General features: G+C 49.0%; 1 protein-coding gene across 1 annotated transcript in view; it reads left to right on the forward strand.

The window, feature by feature from the left end:
- The window catches only part of srm (spermidine synthase), a 17,698-nt gene extending 2,527 nt beyond the window's left edge, over positions 1-15,171 (forward strand). Inside the window, exons 2-8 of the mRNA XM_042343737.1 lie at positions 6,397-6,517; positions 6,795-6,887; positions 7,609-7,762; positions 10,319-10,402; positions 12,170-12,315; positions 13,364-13,486; positions 13,889-15,171. Of these exons, the coding sequence (XP_042199671.1) occupies positions 6,397-6,517; positions 6,795-6,887; positions 7,609-7,762; positions 10,319-10,402; positions 12,170-12,315; positions 13,364-13,486; positions 13,889-13,906 (739 nt within the window). The 3' untranslated portion in view covers positions 13,907-15,171. The remainder of the gene's footprint in view (positions 1-6,396; positions 6,518-6,794; positions 6,888-7,608; positions 7,763-10,318; positions 10,403-12,169; positions 12,316-13,363; positions 13,487-13,888) is intronic.
- The last annotated feature ends 1,845 nt before the right edge of the window (positions 15,172-17,016 follow it).

Below are 17,016 nucleotides of genomic sequence, written 5' to 3' on the forward strand. Positions count from 1 at the left end.
GATATGAGGGAGAAAGGACAGCTCAGGGTCGAACAGAACCCCGAGGTTCCTGATGGCTTTGAGAGGTGGAGAGTGCGGCCTTGGATGCTGATGCTGTCAGCGCCTGAGGTGCGGAGGCGCTGACGTGAGCCAATGAGGAGGGCCTCAGTTTTGCGCACGTTGAGCTGAAGAAAGTTGTCTCTCGTCCAGGACTCGATGTCGGACAGACAGCTGTCAGGACATCGGGGGTCGTGGAGTTTAGGGTAGAGGAGGAAAGGTAGAGTTGGGTGTCATCCGCATACATGTGGGAGTGAACCCCATGTCTGCAGATGATGTCACCACAGGGGGAGCATATAGAGGGTGAAGAGGAGGGGACCGAGGACAGAGCCCTGAGGGACACTGCACGAGACAGTGCGGGGGGTGGAGGAAAAGCCATTCGTGGAAACAAAGAGAGAAAAACACAGCAAGAGAGAGACAGCGAGAGAGAGAAAGACACAGAGAGAGACAGCGAGAGAGAGAGAAAAACTCCCTTCTTTTTCAATAGCACTGCAGGATCTTTAACAGCACCTCTGACAATTCAACACCCTCACCCGCCACTGCCCCCGCGCTGTATTGGAACGCCAGCTTACATTATGTGATTCCAAACTCACGGCGTGGGGCTCGAACCCACATCCTTCTGCCTCAGAGGCGAGTGAGAGAGAGAGAGATCTACCCACTTTGCCAGGTTGACTTATTTCCCCTCAAGCACTGTGGTACGTTAAACCAATGCGCGGCTTGGAACAGAAACGGAACAGCGTTGGACGCCCACAAAAAAACGCTTCTGAATGAAAGCGTGATGGTGACGTTCGCGGGTGGAAAATAAACTAAGTAAAAAGGATGCGGGGCTACTTTGCCAAATTGACTTTAACCTCAGAAGTCATACACAGGCGGTGTAACTATTCTGGTCAGGCCGCACCTAGATTACAGCGTACATACAATTCTGGTTGCTGTGACATATGGGAGCTTCCCTGGAGGTAATGGAGAGAAAAGCAGCCAGGACGATCCTCAGTGTTAGAGGAACGAGCTAAGACTAGAAGGCCGAAACGCCTTCTTTATCCAGAGCTGCCTTATGGATGTCATGAGTATTTTTTTTTGCAGTGATTTAATGCTCAGAGGTGCAACCCTGCGTGAAGGGCAGCAATTAAATGCCAGTTGGGAAAATTTTCACCAGTAAAGTCCCTCAAACAGAGGTAAATTGAAGGCCTCATTAATCTTTTTTCTCATTGAGCTTCAAATGTGCAATTTTCAAATTTATTCAGCAACATTTTGTAAAGTGGGGCACTTATCACTCGTAGAACTATCTGTGATTTCTGCAATAATGTTGTTGGACTGTGTTATTCTAAGTCTATCCTGACGTCCAATTTGTAATATTTCTTTAAAAATGTTTCAGTCAGACCTGGTGCGTTGACTCATATGGAAACCCATCGTCATGCTTTAAGGGTCTGCAAACCAGACTGAGAATTCTATAATTGCCACCTACACATTGCAAATGTTTGTGTTTGGAATGGAATGCACACTCTTTCCCCACAACCCCACCCCTCCCCCAGAAGGATCACATCCTGCTTACCTAATTCTGGAGAATATTAGGCACAGGTTGGCAAGAGCTAAGGTTAGGGTGTTCTGCAATTTAACCAGCTAAAACCTTATACAACAACAAGATTCCATTTATAGAGCGCCTTTCACGTCGGGGGGACGTCGCAAGGCGCTGGACAGTTGGGTCAGGACCCGAGCATTGGGGGAAAATGGTCAGGGTGAGGGAGGGAAGGGAGGAGGCGGCGAAGGCACTGGGGGATGGAGTTCCAGAGCCTCGGGGCTGAGAGGCTGAAGGCCCGGCCACCGATGGTAGGGCGGTTGGGGCGGGGGATGTGGAGCAGACCGGAGCCAGAGGAACGGAGGGTACGGGCAGGTAAGTGGGGGATAGTAGGTCGGAGAGGGAGGAGGGAGCGAGGCCGTGAATGGCCTTGTAGGTGAGGATGAGGATCTTGAATTCGATCCTCTGGGGGATGGGGAGCCAGTGGAGGCGAACGAGGGTGAGGGCGAGGGTGAGGGCGGGAGTGATGTGGTCGCGGTGTCTGGTGCGGGACAGTACACGAGCTGCAGAGTTCTGAATGACCTGCAGTGTGGAGGGAGGTGGCGGGAAGGCCGACGAGGAGAGAGTTCCCATAGTCCGGCCTCGAGGTGACGAAGGCGCGGACCAGGGGTTCAGCCGCGCGAGGGGTGAGGTAGCGCCGTAGCCCGGCGTCGTTCCGGAGGCGATGGGACGGCGGTGCCGGTTGCGGCGCGGATATGGGGGAGAAAGGACGGCTCAGGGTCGAGCAGAGCCCCGAGGTTCCTGACTGGCTTTGAGAGGTGGAGAGTGCGGCCGTGGAGCTGATGGTGTCAGCGCCTGAGGTGCGGAGGCGCTGACGTGAGCCAATCAGGAGGGCCTCAGTTTTGCGCACATTGAGCTGAAGAAAGTTGTCTCTCGTCCAGGACTCGATGTCGGACAGACAGCTGTCAGGACATCGGGGGTCGTGGAGTTGAGGGTAGAGGAGGAAAGGTAGAGTTGGGTGTCATCCGCATACATGTGGAAGTTAACCCCATGTCTGCGGATGATGTCACCAAGGGGGAGCATATAGAGGGTGAAGAGGAGGGGACCGAGGACAGAGCCCTGAGGGACACCGCACGAGACAGTGGGGGGGTGGAGGAAAAGCCATTCGTGGAAACAAAGTGAAGACGGTGGGAGAGGTACGACCTAAACCACTCAAGGACAGGGCCTTGAAGGTTGAGGTGGGAGGACAAGCGGTGGAGGAGGATAGCGTGGTCGACCGTATCGAATGCTGCCGATAGGTCGAGGAGGACGAGGAGGCAGAGGGAGCCCTGGTCACAGATGGTCAGGATGTCATTGGTGACCTTGACCAGGGCAGTTTCTGTGCTATGGGCAGCACGGAAACCCGACTGAAGGGGTTCGAATAATGAATGGGTGGAGAGGAAAGAGCGCAGCTGGGAGGCGACAACTCTTTCAAGGACCTTGGACAGGAAGGGGTGGTTGGAGGTGCGCGGTAGCTTGATAGCTGCGACGCATCAAGGGAGGGTTTTTTTAAGGTGGGAGTGATGCTGACAGTTTTTAGGAGTATGGGAACAGAGGAGAGGGACAGGTTGATGATGTCTGTAATATGTGGGGCAAGGAGGTGGAGCTGGGAGATAAGGAGTGGAGTGGGGATGGGGTCAAGGGAGCAGGTGGTGGGTTTCAGGGATAGGATGAGTTTGGTGACAGAGGGTGGGGAAACGGGTACGAAGGTGTGTAGGGGAGGATGGGTAGGAGTCGGAGTGTGGGAGGGAAGGGGTGGGGGTGGGTGGAAGTTGGAGGGGAAGTGACCGCGGAGCGGATTCCCTTGATTTTGGATTCAAGGAAATCCAGCATCTCCTCGCAGTGAAGGTTGGAGGAGATGACCTGCGCGGGGTGGCGGGGGGACGGAGGAGTCGGGATGTGGTAGAAAACAGTAGCCTGGGGTTGTTCTTCGCCTCCAGGATTATCCTGGAGTAGAAGGACGACTTGGCCGAGGCTAGAGTGGAGCGGTAGATTTTGAGGAGGTCCAGCCAGATTTGTCGGTGGACCGTTAGGCCAGATTTGACCAGGTGCGTTCAGCGGCCCGCACCTGGCTCTTCAGTGAGCGGAGGTGGGTGGTGAACCAGGGGGAGGAGCGAGAGTAGGAGACAGTACGGGAGGTGATGGGGGCAAGAGTGTCGAGTGTGGAGGAGAGGGTGTTGTGGAGGAGGGTGAGAGCAGAAGAGGGGTCAGTGAGGGTTGAAGGCCAGAGGGAGAGGAGTTCAGAGGACTCCAAGGCAGCGGTTAGGGATTGTGGGGGTAACTTCTTCCAGGGCGGTAGAAGATGGTGGTGGGTCTGGTGGAGGTGGGGAGGGGGGTGGAGGTGGTGAAGGAGATGAAGTGGTGGTCGGAGATGGCCTTGTCGGTGATAGTGACATCCGAGACACTGAGGCCCCGGGTGATCACCAAGTCGAGTGGGTGGCCGTGACTGTGAGTGGGGGAGTTGATGTGGAGGGAGAGGTTGAGTGAGGAGAGCAGGGAAGAGAAGTCTGAGGAGATGGAGCAGGAGGGGGTGAAGTGCAGGTTAAAGTCGCCCAGGATGATGAGGCGATCAGAGCAGAGGCAGAGAGATGTGAGAAGTGTTGAAATATTGGAGATGAAGGTAGGAGAGGTTTTAGGGGCCGGTAGAGGAGGAGGATTTTGAGTGAGAGGAAGGAGGGGTGGGAGAGGGTGAGGTGCTCGAAAGAGGGGAAAGAGCCAGAGGAGTAGGGGGATAGGGCAAGTGGTGTCCTTGAGATAAGGGCTACACCACCGCCACGGCGGTTGGGGCAGGGGATGTGGTGGGAGGTGTAGCCGGGTGGTGTGGCCTCCGTGAGGGGGAAGGTGTCGCCTGGGGTGAGCCAGGTTTCCGTTAAGGCCATAATGTCAACGTTCTCATCAAGGATGAGATCGTTGATGACCAGGGCCTTGTTACAGAGGGAGCGGACGTTTTGTAGTCCGATGTGGAGGGAGCGGTTGACAGAAGGGTGTGTGGGGAGGGAGGGGGGTCCAGGTTGTGAGGCAGGGGTGGGGGAATGGGGATGAGGGAGGAGAGGTTGGCTCCCCGGGTCTGTGTCCGGGGTGGCTGGCGAGTGTGGTGGGGAATGGGGCAGTCGGTGTGGCTGCTGCTGGACAGCCAACGCCGAGTGCCACGGTGAGCCCGGCGGAGGATTCCCAGACTGGAACAGAGGGAGCGGGTGGGAGGGTCAAGTGGGGATAGAAGGCGAGAGGGACGGAGAGAGAGGAGGACAGAGCGGGAGAGATGCAGAGGGGGGAGGGGGTGAGGGGGTGAGGGTCAGAGCGGCAGCTATAATGCGCACGCGGGGACTGGGAGTGAGCGGTCCGGTGGATGGCATTAGCCCAGAGGCAGGGGCTGGGGCAGCCAACCCAACAGGACCATGGTGGGCCCTGATGCCAGCCCTGGAAGTGGGGGGGGGGGTGCGCAGAGGGTTGTTTTTTTTTTGTGCGCACACTAAACTATGACGTCAGCGGTTCCCCCGCTCCGCCCCCACACACCCATAGCCCCCACCGCCTAGCCGGACTCCCTGCCGCCTCGTGCTTTATACTACCTGAGGTAGGCCCAGGCTCCTCCCCGCGCTGTCCTGCTGCCGCTCCCCGTCAAAGCTTACAGCTTGACCAGTTGTGATCACTCTGCCCCCAGTGACCCAGGTCCCTCCAAAACCTACTGATAATACACCAGCCAGAAGGTCGTCAGCGGTTGGTTCCTTAATAAGAACTATTTCATTGTAGAATTTAAATCTTCTAAATCATTTTTTAACCTATTCAGTGTTTGAATCCCCCATCGTTTCCATATTCTTTAAAAATTTGGAGTGTGAGCATTGAACATTTTGGATTAACACCTTAAGAGAAAAGAGTGTCTGTCTCCGCGTGTCCTGGCCACAATTGTAATGGTATCCCACTCCTCTGCCGACCCCCACACTCAGCTAACACAGCCTGTCTCCTGAGCCCTCTGTGCTACCATTAGTGGCCGTGAACTCAGACACTACACTACTAATCTCTGGAACTCCCTGGTTCAATCCCTCCAGCTCACCCATACTTATCTATCTTTAACTCCCACCTGAAGACCTATCTCTTGCTCGGGGTCCAACCACACCCCCCCACTGTGCAGCGCTCTGAGATGCTATCCCTCATGAGGGGTGCTGTATAAATGCAGTTATTATTTGGACAAATTGGGTCTTTTGCATCTTTGGTTGTTTGTGGGACTGTTGCTGTTCGACTGCATCGTTTTCCTACAAAAACAGTCACCCCACTTGACAATTATTTTATGTTTAGATAGAGATGTTTCCTTGCACAAGGTGCAAAATATACAAGTTCATCCCATGCTCCCAGCAATCTGCAATCTGTAGCCAGATAGGCTGTGGCCTTTAGAGCGGTGTAATAGATGCTGAACATGATTGAAAAAAAATAAGCCCAGGGCAGTACTTTCAGATTCTAGGAGGCGACAGGAGAAGATGTCACAGGTGAAGGCCAATTTTAGGACAGACCCCTTGAATTACTTCTGAACACAGAAGGTAGTTAATAGTTAAAACAGGTTACCAAAAGGAGTGGTTGATATTGGGACACTGGTGCTCATTTAAGAAACAGAAGAACGTTTAAGAAAATATAAGGTCAATTGTGTAATGTAAAGATGGGAGTTATTTCTTGAAGTAACTGTATATAAAATCAGCTTCAAAATTCAGACTGTGTTCAACAATTTGCTGATTTCCGAGCGCTCTGAAATGCTTAAGTAAATAAAGCAAATCTAGACACAGGTGGAATTTCCCACAATTGTTTGTGTTTTTTCTACACAGCAAAACCTATGGAAACGTGCTGGTGTTGGATGGTGTGATTCAGTGCACGGAGAGAGACGAGTTTGCTTACCAGGAGATGATTGCAAACCTAACCCTTTGCAGCCACCCTAATCCCAAAAAGGTACCGCTTGATCCTTTGTACATTTGGGGGTACTTATTGGTGGGGGCGGGGGGCAGGAAAAGAGTCATCCAGGATTCCTTTTGTGATTCCCAGATATTAGACAAGACTGGTGGGATGGGAGCGAACAGGAGGGGAGTACTAACCTATTGTGGCGCGGTTTGACAGTTTGCTGAGATCTGTTTGTTGGCTGGACGTGAGGTTTTGAGGCAGGAGTGTGCAGGATGGTAGGGTTCAGGCTGTCTGGAGGCTCACACAAACACCTGCCCTCCTCCCTCAGGTGCTGATTATCGGCGGCGGGGATGGCGGGGTACTGAGGGAAGTGGTCAAACATTCCGCGGTCGAGTCGGTGGCACAGTGCGAGATTGACGAGGTGAGTGTGTTTGTGGTGGAGGGGGCGGGGGGGGTCTTTGTTTTGCCCCACCCTACTTCTGCAACCTTCTTAAACCCTACCATCCCACCAGATCCCTGGCACTCAATGGCCCACCTCCCACTCCCCTTCTCAGCGTCCAACCCCATCCCTGGAAAGTGCTCCTCCAAGATATTAACTTCCGTGAAGGCCGCTAGTTATTGTAATTTGTGACAATGGTTGAGCCCGAAGCTGTAGCACTTACTATTTGTTACCAGTGGCGTTTCACATAATAACTCGCTTTGTATCACGGGGAATGAGTTCCAAGATTCTCACCCTAATTAAATTCCTCCGTGGTCTGGCCCCACCGTACTTCTACAACCTTCTTAAACCGTACCATCCCACCTGCTCCCTCCGCTCAGCAGGAACTGGCCTGCTTCACGTTCCTCACCCTGCGTGCCTCCACATCAAGTCGGGCTTTCTAGAACTCTAGAAGAAGTCCCTTCGCCTCTTTCCTTCCCTCGCCTTTTTCAGGGAGGTCTCAAGACCTCCTTCTTTGGCTGCATCTTCAGTCATCATTTCCTCCCCTGTCCCTTTGCAAACCTGAACCCGTGCCCTCATGTTCTGCCGACTTGTTGTATGTGAAAGTGATTTTGTTTGGTAAGTGGTGGCATCAAGGCAGTTTGCGTGTTACATTCCAGTGCCCAACACAGCCTATCTGCATTGTATTCGTTTTGTTTTTTAGGATGTAATAAATGTTTCCAAAAAGTACTTGCCAGGCATGGCTCTGGGCTTCTCCAGCCCCAAACTGAAGCTCCATGTTGGGGACGGCTTTGAGTATATGAAGGAGAACCAGGATGCCTTCGACGTGATTATCACCGACTCGTCAGACCCAGTAGGTACGAGTTTTGATAACTGTTTAGTCCTCAGTGTAAGTTGTGGTAACTCCCCGTTATTCCCTCCCTCTCTCTTTATCCCGACCTCCTGTGTAACTTTGGATCAATCCAATTCAAAATATTTATGTTTAACTGAAGGACAAGCCAGCTATTTTATAAAGTGACACAATGGTAAGCTATGCGGTTTTAGCTGGTTAGACTCCAGCAATTACTCCCAATGAACACTTTGGGGTCCCCAAGCCTTGGCTCTCGCCAACCTGCGCCTAATACTTACCAGAATTAGGTAAGCAGGATGTGTCCCTCCAGGGAGAGAAGGCGCATTTCATTCCAACAATCTATCTCTGGGATTTCCATGTGTAGGTGGGATGTATGGAATACTCAACTTGGTTTGGATACTTTTAAGCAGGTGATGGATTTCCGCATATGCCAGATACCCATCTGACCCAAAAAAAGAACAGTGACAACAATAATTATGTTATGAACTTGCATTTTGATAGCATCTTATCACTTAGGAATGTCAAAGCGCTCTACAGTCTTTACTGTCATGTAGTGACTGCTTTTTGTTGCAGCGCAAGGTCTCGCAAACAGCCTCCAGGTAAATGACCGTTGAATATAGAGGATTAGTGGCCAATGGGAAACAACAACAAAATTACATTTGTGTAGCACCTTTCACGTCAGGAGGATGTCCCAAGGCGCTGAGATCCCTTTTTGTTTTCCAAAAGGGATCTTTAACATCCACCTGAATAAGCAGAGGGACTTCAATTAAACTGACAATGCTGTGCAGGACTGCGCTGGAGTGTCAATGATGACTGAGCTCAAATCCTGACAAACGTGTTGAATCCACACCCTTCTGACTTAGATGCACGAATGCTATCAACTAAGCTAAGCTGACACCTTGTATTGTGCTGTTCTTAAAACTCCACTCAGACACTCCTTCCCTGATTAGGACACTCATCTTTGGTACCAATAGACCAAATGACTGCAGGGCCACAAACTCAACCACTTAGCTGTCGTTCTCTCTCCCTCCAGTGGCTCAATGAGCAGAACAATGCAGGCTCACACAAGAACATAAGAATTTACTGGCGCAACAAAACCAAGGTCCATCTGGTTTGCCTTCCACCATCCTGGCAATCGCTTGACATGTCATGTCCCAAACTATATACTGTATCCTGAGACATTATTTTCTAGTAGAAATTTTCTAATTTGTTCTTGGAACAAATGACATTTTCTGCTTCACTGTCTGTCTCCCTCAGGAGCCTGTTCCATAAGTTTACTATTCGTTCACTGAAGTAGTTTTTCTGCAGATTTGTTCTGAATTTACTCCCCTTCAATCACAGGCCCTGTCCTCTGGTTCTAGTTCTACTGTTCAGTGGAAGATAAACAGCTTATCATGGTCTACATGATGATGTCAAGCAACATCCCAGAGTTGTGATGAGTTAGCTGCTGGTTGAGGAGGAGGGGCAATTAGTCAGGGGTTACTGCTTCTGATCACTATTAGAGATCCCCTCCATGGAAGGTGTCTTGTGTCAAGTGAGGGCCTGCCAACATTGGGTATAACCACACTTTCAGTCATCTTTCCCCACCTCACTCCCAGCTCAGGTACCCAGCCAGTAATGTCGAAGCGCTTTGAGACATCTTCCCGACGTGAAAGGTGCCATGTAAGTTTAAATTGTATTGTAATCCGTACACAGCCACAAGGAAAATGGAGTCGGTTCAGCAGATGAGATTATTGGCAGAGGAAGTGGGACTGTCTACCTAGGTATTGTGTGAACAGTTTGTCTGCATTAACTTAATAACACTAACACTTGTCAAAAGCACATTGCATCTGATCCAGAACCAGCCAAGCTCTTTTATGTTTTCCTAATATGGGAGCTTGTGTTCCTGAGCGCTGGCGTTATTACTCCCCCCATCTGCTGGGAAGGTGTGTGTGAAGTGAGTGCTGGCTGAGGATGAGATCTGTGACCCCCTCACCCCCACCCATCCACAAATACCCTGCTGATGCTTCCTGCCCTTCACACCCCTGACCCTGTGCTCTCTTCTGCTGGCTTGATATATCTGAGAGTATTGTTCTGGGTTTACTTTCTCAATCCCTCAAACTTCAATGTGGTGTCAGCCTGGGGCATTGGTAGGACTCGCTTCTGAGTCAGAAGATTGTGGGTTCAAGCCCCAACCTCGGGTTGGAATCACATAGCTGACACGCCATTCCAGTGATGGGGGGTGTTGCAATGTTGGAATTGCCATCTTTCAGAGGGGATGTTAAAGATCCCATGGCACTGTGCATTAGTGCATTAGTGCACAGTTGCCTGCAAAATACACTTAGTCACTTCATTTCACAGGAATTCCTGTGAAGCACTTTGAGACGTACTTCAGACGTGATAAGGCGCTATACCAAATGCAAGATTTATTATTATTCTGGGTTTACTTTCTCAATCCCATTTAGCGTCTCATAGGGGGTCACCTCTGAGATGTCTCAAGGCTGAGAAGCCCAGGTTTATCTAGCTACTTTAACACAGATTATACTAAGGTTATCTTTGCTGTTTCTCTCTCATTGGTGCCAAGGCCCGGCTGAGAGCCTGTTTCAGGAGTCGTATTACCAACTGATGAAGAATGCTCTACGCCAGGGAGGGATCCTCGGCTCCCAAGGTGAGTGTCCTGTACTGATACACAAGAGTTCAAAAAGCATACGGGATATAAAGGGTGTATAAATAGGGGCATAGAATACAAAAGTCAAGTTATGATGAACCTTTATATAAAACACTGGTTAGGCCTCAGCTAGAGACTGTGTTCAGTTCTGGGCACCACACTTTAGGAAGGATGTCAAGGCATTGGAGAGGGTGCAAAGGAGATTTTTCAGGATGGTACCAGGAATGAGGGACTTCAGTTATCAGGAGAGGCGAGAGAAGCTCGGATTATTGGAGAAGGTTAAGAGGACTTAATAGACGTTTTCAAAATTATGAGTGAGTTCCATAGGGTGAACAAGGAGAAACTATTTCCACTGGCTGGTGGGTCTATAACCCGAGGACATATTTGATATTTAAAATCAAAGCAACAGAGGAGGTGAGAATTTTTTTCACACAGTGAGTTGTTCGGATCTGGAATGCATTGCCTGAAAGGCTGATGGAAGCCAATTCGATAACAACTTTTAAGAGAGAAGTAGATAATTATTTTGGGAGTTTGCAGGGCTATGGGGAGAGCGCGGGGGAGTGAGATTGATTTGGAAGCTCTTTTCAAAGAGCCTACACAGACACAGTGGGCCAAATCTTGTGTGCTTGATGATTCTATGAATTACACAACCGGCAGGGCGAAATGTTGGGCAAATTTCCTTACTCCACAAGCCTTGGTTTACCCAGCAGTAAGTAGGAAACCGGTTGTTAGTCGATTGGCGGATCGCTTTTCCGAGGATAATAGTCCTTCTAAAAAAAATTAAAATTAAAATAATTATTTGGACACTGTTTGAGGGACGCTGCTGTGCGCAATTGGCTGCTGCGTTTCCCCTATGTCAATTCACTTTGCAATATATTCTGTAAAGAGCTTAGGATGTGATAAAGCGCTATATCGAATGCAAGGATTATTATTATATATAACTAGGATGTTGCCAGGTACGAGAAGTTTTAGTTATGTAGAGATGTGATAGATTCAGACTGTTTACACTGAAGCAGGGAGGGTTAAGGGGAAGCATGTAACAGAGCTGTTGGGAATTATGAGTGATTTTAATAGAGTAAATAGACTATTTGTAATGATCTGGGCTCCACTGGACAGTAACAAACTAGCATAGACTGGGAATTAACACCTGGAGATGAAGGGGAAGGTTAGAAGAATATTCTAACCTCGTGACTTCTGTTTTTGGAAGAAGATTGTTTGCATACATACACAGAGAGGAGTTGAGTCTCTAACAGCGTTTGTAATGGATTTGGATAGATAAATAATATCTGAGGAAAAGTAATCGTAAAAAACTCTTGGAAGGAGCAGGAGAATGAGAATAGTGTGGAGAGGTCCAGCTGGGAACCTGGCACCAGTACAGATCATGGATATGGAGCAACAGTAACAACAAAATTATATTTATATGGCGTTGACATTGACAAGGAGCAGGGCAATGGGATCAGAGTGCAGAGCTCCATTCCTCACCTCAGGTATAAAAGTATGGCATGTACAGTATGGATAGATATCCGAGTTGAACATTTTAGCTTCCAATCACCATTGCTTTACCAAACAAATGAATCGTGACGCATCTTTTTGTGAGGCTACCGATTTTGTGTTTGCGGTCGGCAGTTTCAGCAGTTGTTGCTGGACTGGGTTTATTACAACAACAAATTATAATTATACGGCGCCTTTCACGTCGGAAAGACCTCCCAAGGCGCTGACAGGTTTACAGGTTGTGAGCTGTGCTGATGTGACATTTGACCTTTGCAGGTGAATGCCAGTGGTTACACCTTGACCTGATCAAGGAGATGCGCAGGTTCTGTAAGTCCTTGTTCCCTGTGGTGGAGTACGCCTACAGCACCATCCCCACCTACCCCAGTGGACAGATCGGCTTCATGCTGTGCAGCAAGAATCCTGTAAGTCCATTGCCTTTTTAGTCCATAGTCTGAGAGCCACACTGATTGGGCTGGTTCTATTGTGGACATCAAAACAGTGTGGATATCAAGTCTGTGTGTGTATGTGTCTATGTGCTAGCTTTTTTCTCTCTCTTTCGCTCTCTCTCTCTCTCTCTGCATCAAACTTAGATGCAGTGTGAATAAGGGGATGATGTGTAAACTAGTGACAAATATTGATGCCCTTGTATTTCTAGATTGTAAAATCTTTCCTGGGGGTTAGTGAAGTTAGCACTGGGCCATGCAGACTAGACAGATAGGTTTGAATCCCAGTCTGTGCTGTGAGCTGATCTCAGCTCGAGCTCTGGGATTGAATTGACCTGAAAGTACCCAAGGCGTCCAGATGATTGCTACGGTCAGGGCTTGAGCACACAGTCCAGTGCAGCATTGGGGGTGAGCTTCACACTGTCAGAGTTTTGTCAAGAGTATCTTGGAATCCTGGAACACTCGCCTCACAAGCCAGCAGGTTCAATACCAGCCGGGCAGGGCGAAACATTGGGCAAGTTTCCTTTTTACTCCACACGCCTCTGTTTACCTAGCAGTAACAAAGAAACACGGTTGTTAGTCGATTGGCGAATCGCTCATCTGGGAGTAATAATCCCTTCAAAACAAAAATAAATTTTAAAAAATAATAATTTGGTCACCTTAACCACGACTGTTTGTGGGACACTGCGCAAAGGTACCAAAGGACACAGGCAATCCATTTTTGTACCAGGGCAGCACAATAGCATCGCAAATGTTCACCTGTGTCTCTTTTTAACAATACAATTTATTCCACCCACAGATTATTATTATCTATTATTATTAAATTAGTATTTCCTGCTCCCGCTGATGTGGTCAGCAATGCTCCAGAATAATTTATCATTCAACGGCAGATTATGGGATCTCGTATGCAAAATGCTTTGCTGCTGTTTTGTCCTAAATATACCAATAGGCTACCCAAGCCCTTTGAGATGTTTTGCTAGAAAAATGCAAGTTCTCTCTCTCTCTCTATTGCTGTTGCTGGCTACAGGAAACAAGCTTCCGGGAGCCAGTGAGGCAGCTGTCAGGGGAGGAGGTGGAGCGAATGCAGCTCAGATACTACAACGCAGACATGCACCGAGCAGCATTTGTCCTGCCTGAGTTTGCCAGAAAGGTAATGTCAAATTGGGCAGGCAGGCACAGCCTGGCACACCCATCCTCTCTCCCCAGCCCCCCACACCCCCCACCCACCCACACACACTAACACACTCATCCTCTCACCCGGCACCCCCCCACCCACACACACCACACACACACGTGCGCACACATACACGCATGCACACACACAGAGGAAAATCAGAATTGTGTCAACGACTATTAACCTGGTTGAACAGGAAGCCGAGTTATAATCTTGGACACTGCTGTGCGCAATTGGCTGCCACGTTTCGCCCACAAAATATAGTAATTTCACTTTACAGTGTATCCTGTGAAATGCTTTGAGACGTTTCAATGACGTGATAAGGCGCTGTATGAAATGCAGAGATTATTATAAATGTAATCTTTTCTCTCTTGTCAGGCTCTCAGCAACGCATAATTTGTGAATCCCGTTGTCTCCTCGGTTGATCGATCGCTGCTGTGACCATCGGCACTTGGACGGGGGGAAGCAAACGGTTTTACAAAATATATCTCATCGACTTTGTTTTTAGTGGATTCTTCCAACCCTGTCAACCAACCGGCAAATTAACCCTCTCCACACTTCCGGGAACAAAACTGCCCTGAGCTGAACTGCCCAGGAAGAGCTGCTGTTCATGTGACTTTCAAACAGGGACATGAATTTCAATAATTTATATTATATATTATATATATTACGTATGTTCGGAGAGTCACGGTCTGATGTCTTCCTTTCTCTCGGGGGACATTTGGTCAGGTCTGTGCCAGATATCTGCTGTCTGTACAGACTGGAAAGGGTTAAGAAGTTCCGGGGAAGGTGGGAAGGGGGAGAGAGAATGAGAGACAGAGAGAGAAATTGCTTAATTTATATATTAAAAAAACACAAAAATTGTTCCTGCTGCCATTTCGTGGAACTGATGAGGGAAAAGGAACTGGGGATATGTGTCAGCACATTAACAGCAACACCGGCAGAGTCCCACCCTGGAGACTTGGGAATCATTCAATTGTTGCACGTTGAGTGTGTCTTGTTTCTTCCCCCACCCCCCTTTGCCTTTACACATGTGCCTCCAGCTCGCGCTCTCTATCTCGTGTCCCATCGGTTTGAAATGATTATCTTGGGTGGACATCGTGCCTGGCTCCCAGCGCGATCTCGGGCTTGTTGCAGGGTGACCATTTCCTGGGGTCTCCGCTCCTCTGAGTTGGGAGGGGGGGGAGCCACGGCTGCCAGGTTTCCAACACAACTGCACCTCAACGGTGATGAGGGAGTGACCTGGGTTGGTGATGTCCCAGTGAGTCAGGAGGAGGAGTGTGGATGGTGTGGGTGGGTGAGGGAGAGATGATGCTTACTCCCCTTCCAATGACTGTGTGTCAGCTGCTGGAGATTGCCCTGATCAAGAGCAGCAGCGGTTCAATGACTGTTGTAACAGGATGGAGTCTCCCGTTCACTCCGGATGTCCTGGCTTGTAATCCTCAGGCTAATGTCGGAGGTTCTCTTCCTGGCTGTTTGTGGGACTGTGCTGGGTGCAGCCTGGCCAACCCTACTTTGCCTCACGACCCTCAGGCGGTGATTACTGTAAAGTGCTTTGAGATGTTTTGATAAGGCCAAATCAAAATGCAATGATTATTATTATAATCTTGTGAGCTTCTGGCAAGTACCAGACCCATAAATAAAGTTGACGGTTAAACCTGCAACTGAGTGAAACCTGTCGTGTATGTGAAATGGGTATTTTTCTCTCTCACCCCCTCCCTCCCACCCTGCACGCTCAACAGTGCACAGTGCGGTCAGACTGAAGCCAAACCAGTCACACCTCAGCCTACAGCGCACTCATCTCTGAATCAGCAGGTCGTGGGTTCAAGCCCCACGTCGGGACTTTGAGCTCAGCGTCTAAACTGACAGTACAGCTGCATTGTCAGAGGTGCTGCCCTTCGAATGAGACGTTAAGCTGAGGTTCCGTTGTCTTTAGAGAGTTGTTAAAGATCCCGCTGCAATGCTCCGTAAAGTTTCGCCCGTTATCCTGGCCGACAATCCTCCAAATAAAGTTTCTCATTCACTCTTGTGCGCAAATTGGCTGACGTGGGTTAGCCCACAAATAAGCAATCGCTGCACTGACCCTGTGCTAAGGTGTTCTATCAAATGAAAGGATTATTATCACAGCACTCGCCGGGTGAAAGTTGGTTGTAAACAGCAGCTTTGCAATCAGCTCAGGTTATTGGGTAAAGAACGATGGGTTTGGCTCCCAGCAACGCACTAATGGGAAGTGTCGCCTCCTAAGACTCCCGCCATAAATCTAACTAATAGAGCTGCATTGTCTCTGGTTTATAAGCTAAACAAACAGTTTGTCTGTCGTTTCTAAACCCATTGTTGATCTCAATTTAAAGCAATTCCCCCCCTTCGCCCCTCCAAGCGCGGGCACATCCCACCTGGATTTCTTGATAAAAGTGCAGCATTTAACAACCACAACAAAATTACATTTATGGACCCGGGGGTGGGGGGGGAAGCGGGGAGATTGAAAACACGGTCGAAGAGGAGGGTCTTAGCTAACGGGAGTTCTACTGTTCCATTTTAACATTAAGTTATTCCTCTTGGATTATCATCGGCCCAAAATGTTCTCCAGCACAGGGTAGTTGGTGGCTGTTTAATGGCCATTCTGTCGAGAGAGCCCATTCACAACAACAACAACAACTTGCATTTATATAAGTGCCATCCTCTCGGAGTAGCATCACAGCACTTCAACAAGCTATGCGCTCACTTTCCTCACTGTATTTAGTCCTTGGCTGTTCTAACACTTTCATCGGGGGATTTCATTCGATCTTAAGTGACCTCAGAGGTTTGCCTTAAAAAATCAACTTTAGGTTTAGGTCTGTCAGCCTGGCTCAGTCCGTTCAGGTTTTCAAACTCCAAGTAGAGGACTTTGAGCTCACAGTCTAAGATGATGGTCCAGTGTTAGGGGTGGGGGGAGGGGGGCAATGTCCAAGTTGTCGACCCCTTTGTGTGTGACGTTAAACTGAGGTTCTGACTGCCAGTAAAGTTGCCTCAGCACTCTTGGAAAAGGGAATCTTTCTCTCTCGCTCGGTGTCCTGGCCAACAATTCCCAGATATAATCAGTCATTCACCTCACGGTTGTGTGTGGGAGTCTTGAGTGCATACTCGCCAGCTTGAGAGACGCTTAATAGAGATATTTCGAAGTGATAAAAAAATAATTTCTAAACATGTAAGTACTCCCGTCTGTTAGATAATTTAGAAGCATAGAACAACCTGATTATTTCACCAAATGGGATTTCCATTGAATATGTCTTTAGGGTGGGTGAGGGAGAGCGTTCCAATTCATGGCAAAGTGTAGTGACTCCTGATAACTCGTCACCCTAAGGGAAAAGAGCTCAGTGACAAGTTAGCCGGAGTGTTAAGCTAAGCATATCTACAAGTACATAACTAAATTCACGGCTGAGATATTGACAGCCTGATGACTTAAACGGCTGTGACAAGTTAAGCCAGAGTCGAGTTATCAGAAGTTTAGTGTATTTGGAAAGCTCGTC

The sequence above is a fragment of the Callorhinchus milii genome, unplaced genomic scaffold (genome assembly GCF_018977255.1).
Source record: "Callorhinchus milii isolate IMCB2004 unplaced genomic scaffold, IMCB_Cmil_1.0 Scaffold24, whole genome shotgun sequence".
Lineage (NCBI taxonomy): Eukaryota > Metazoa > Chordata > Chondrichthyes > Chimaeriformes > Callorhinchidae > Callorhinchus > Callorhinchus milii.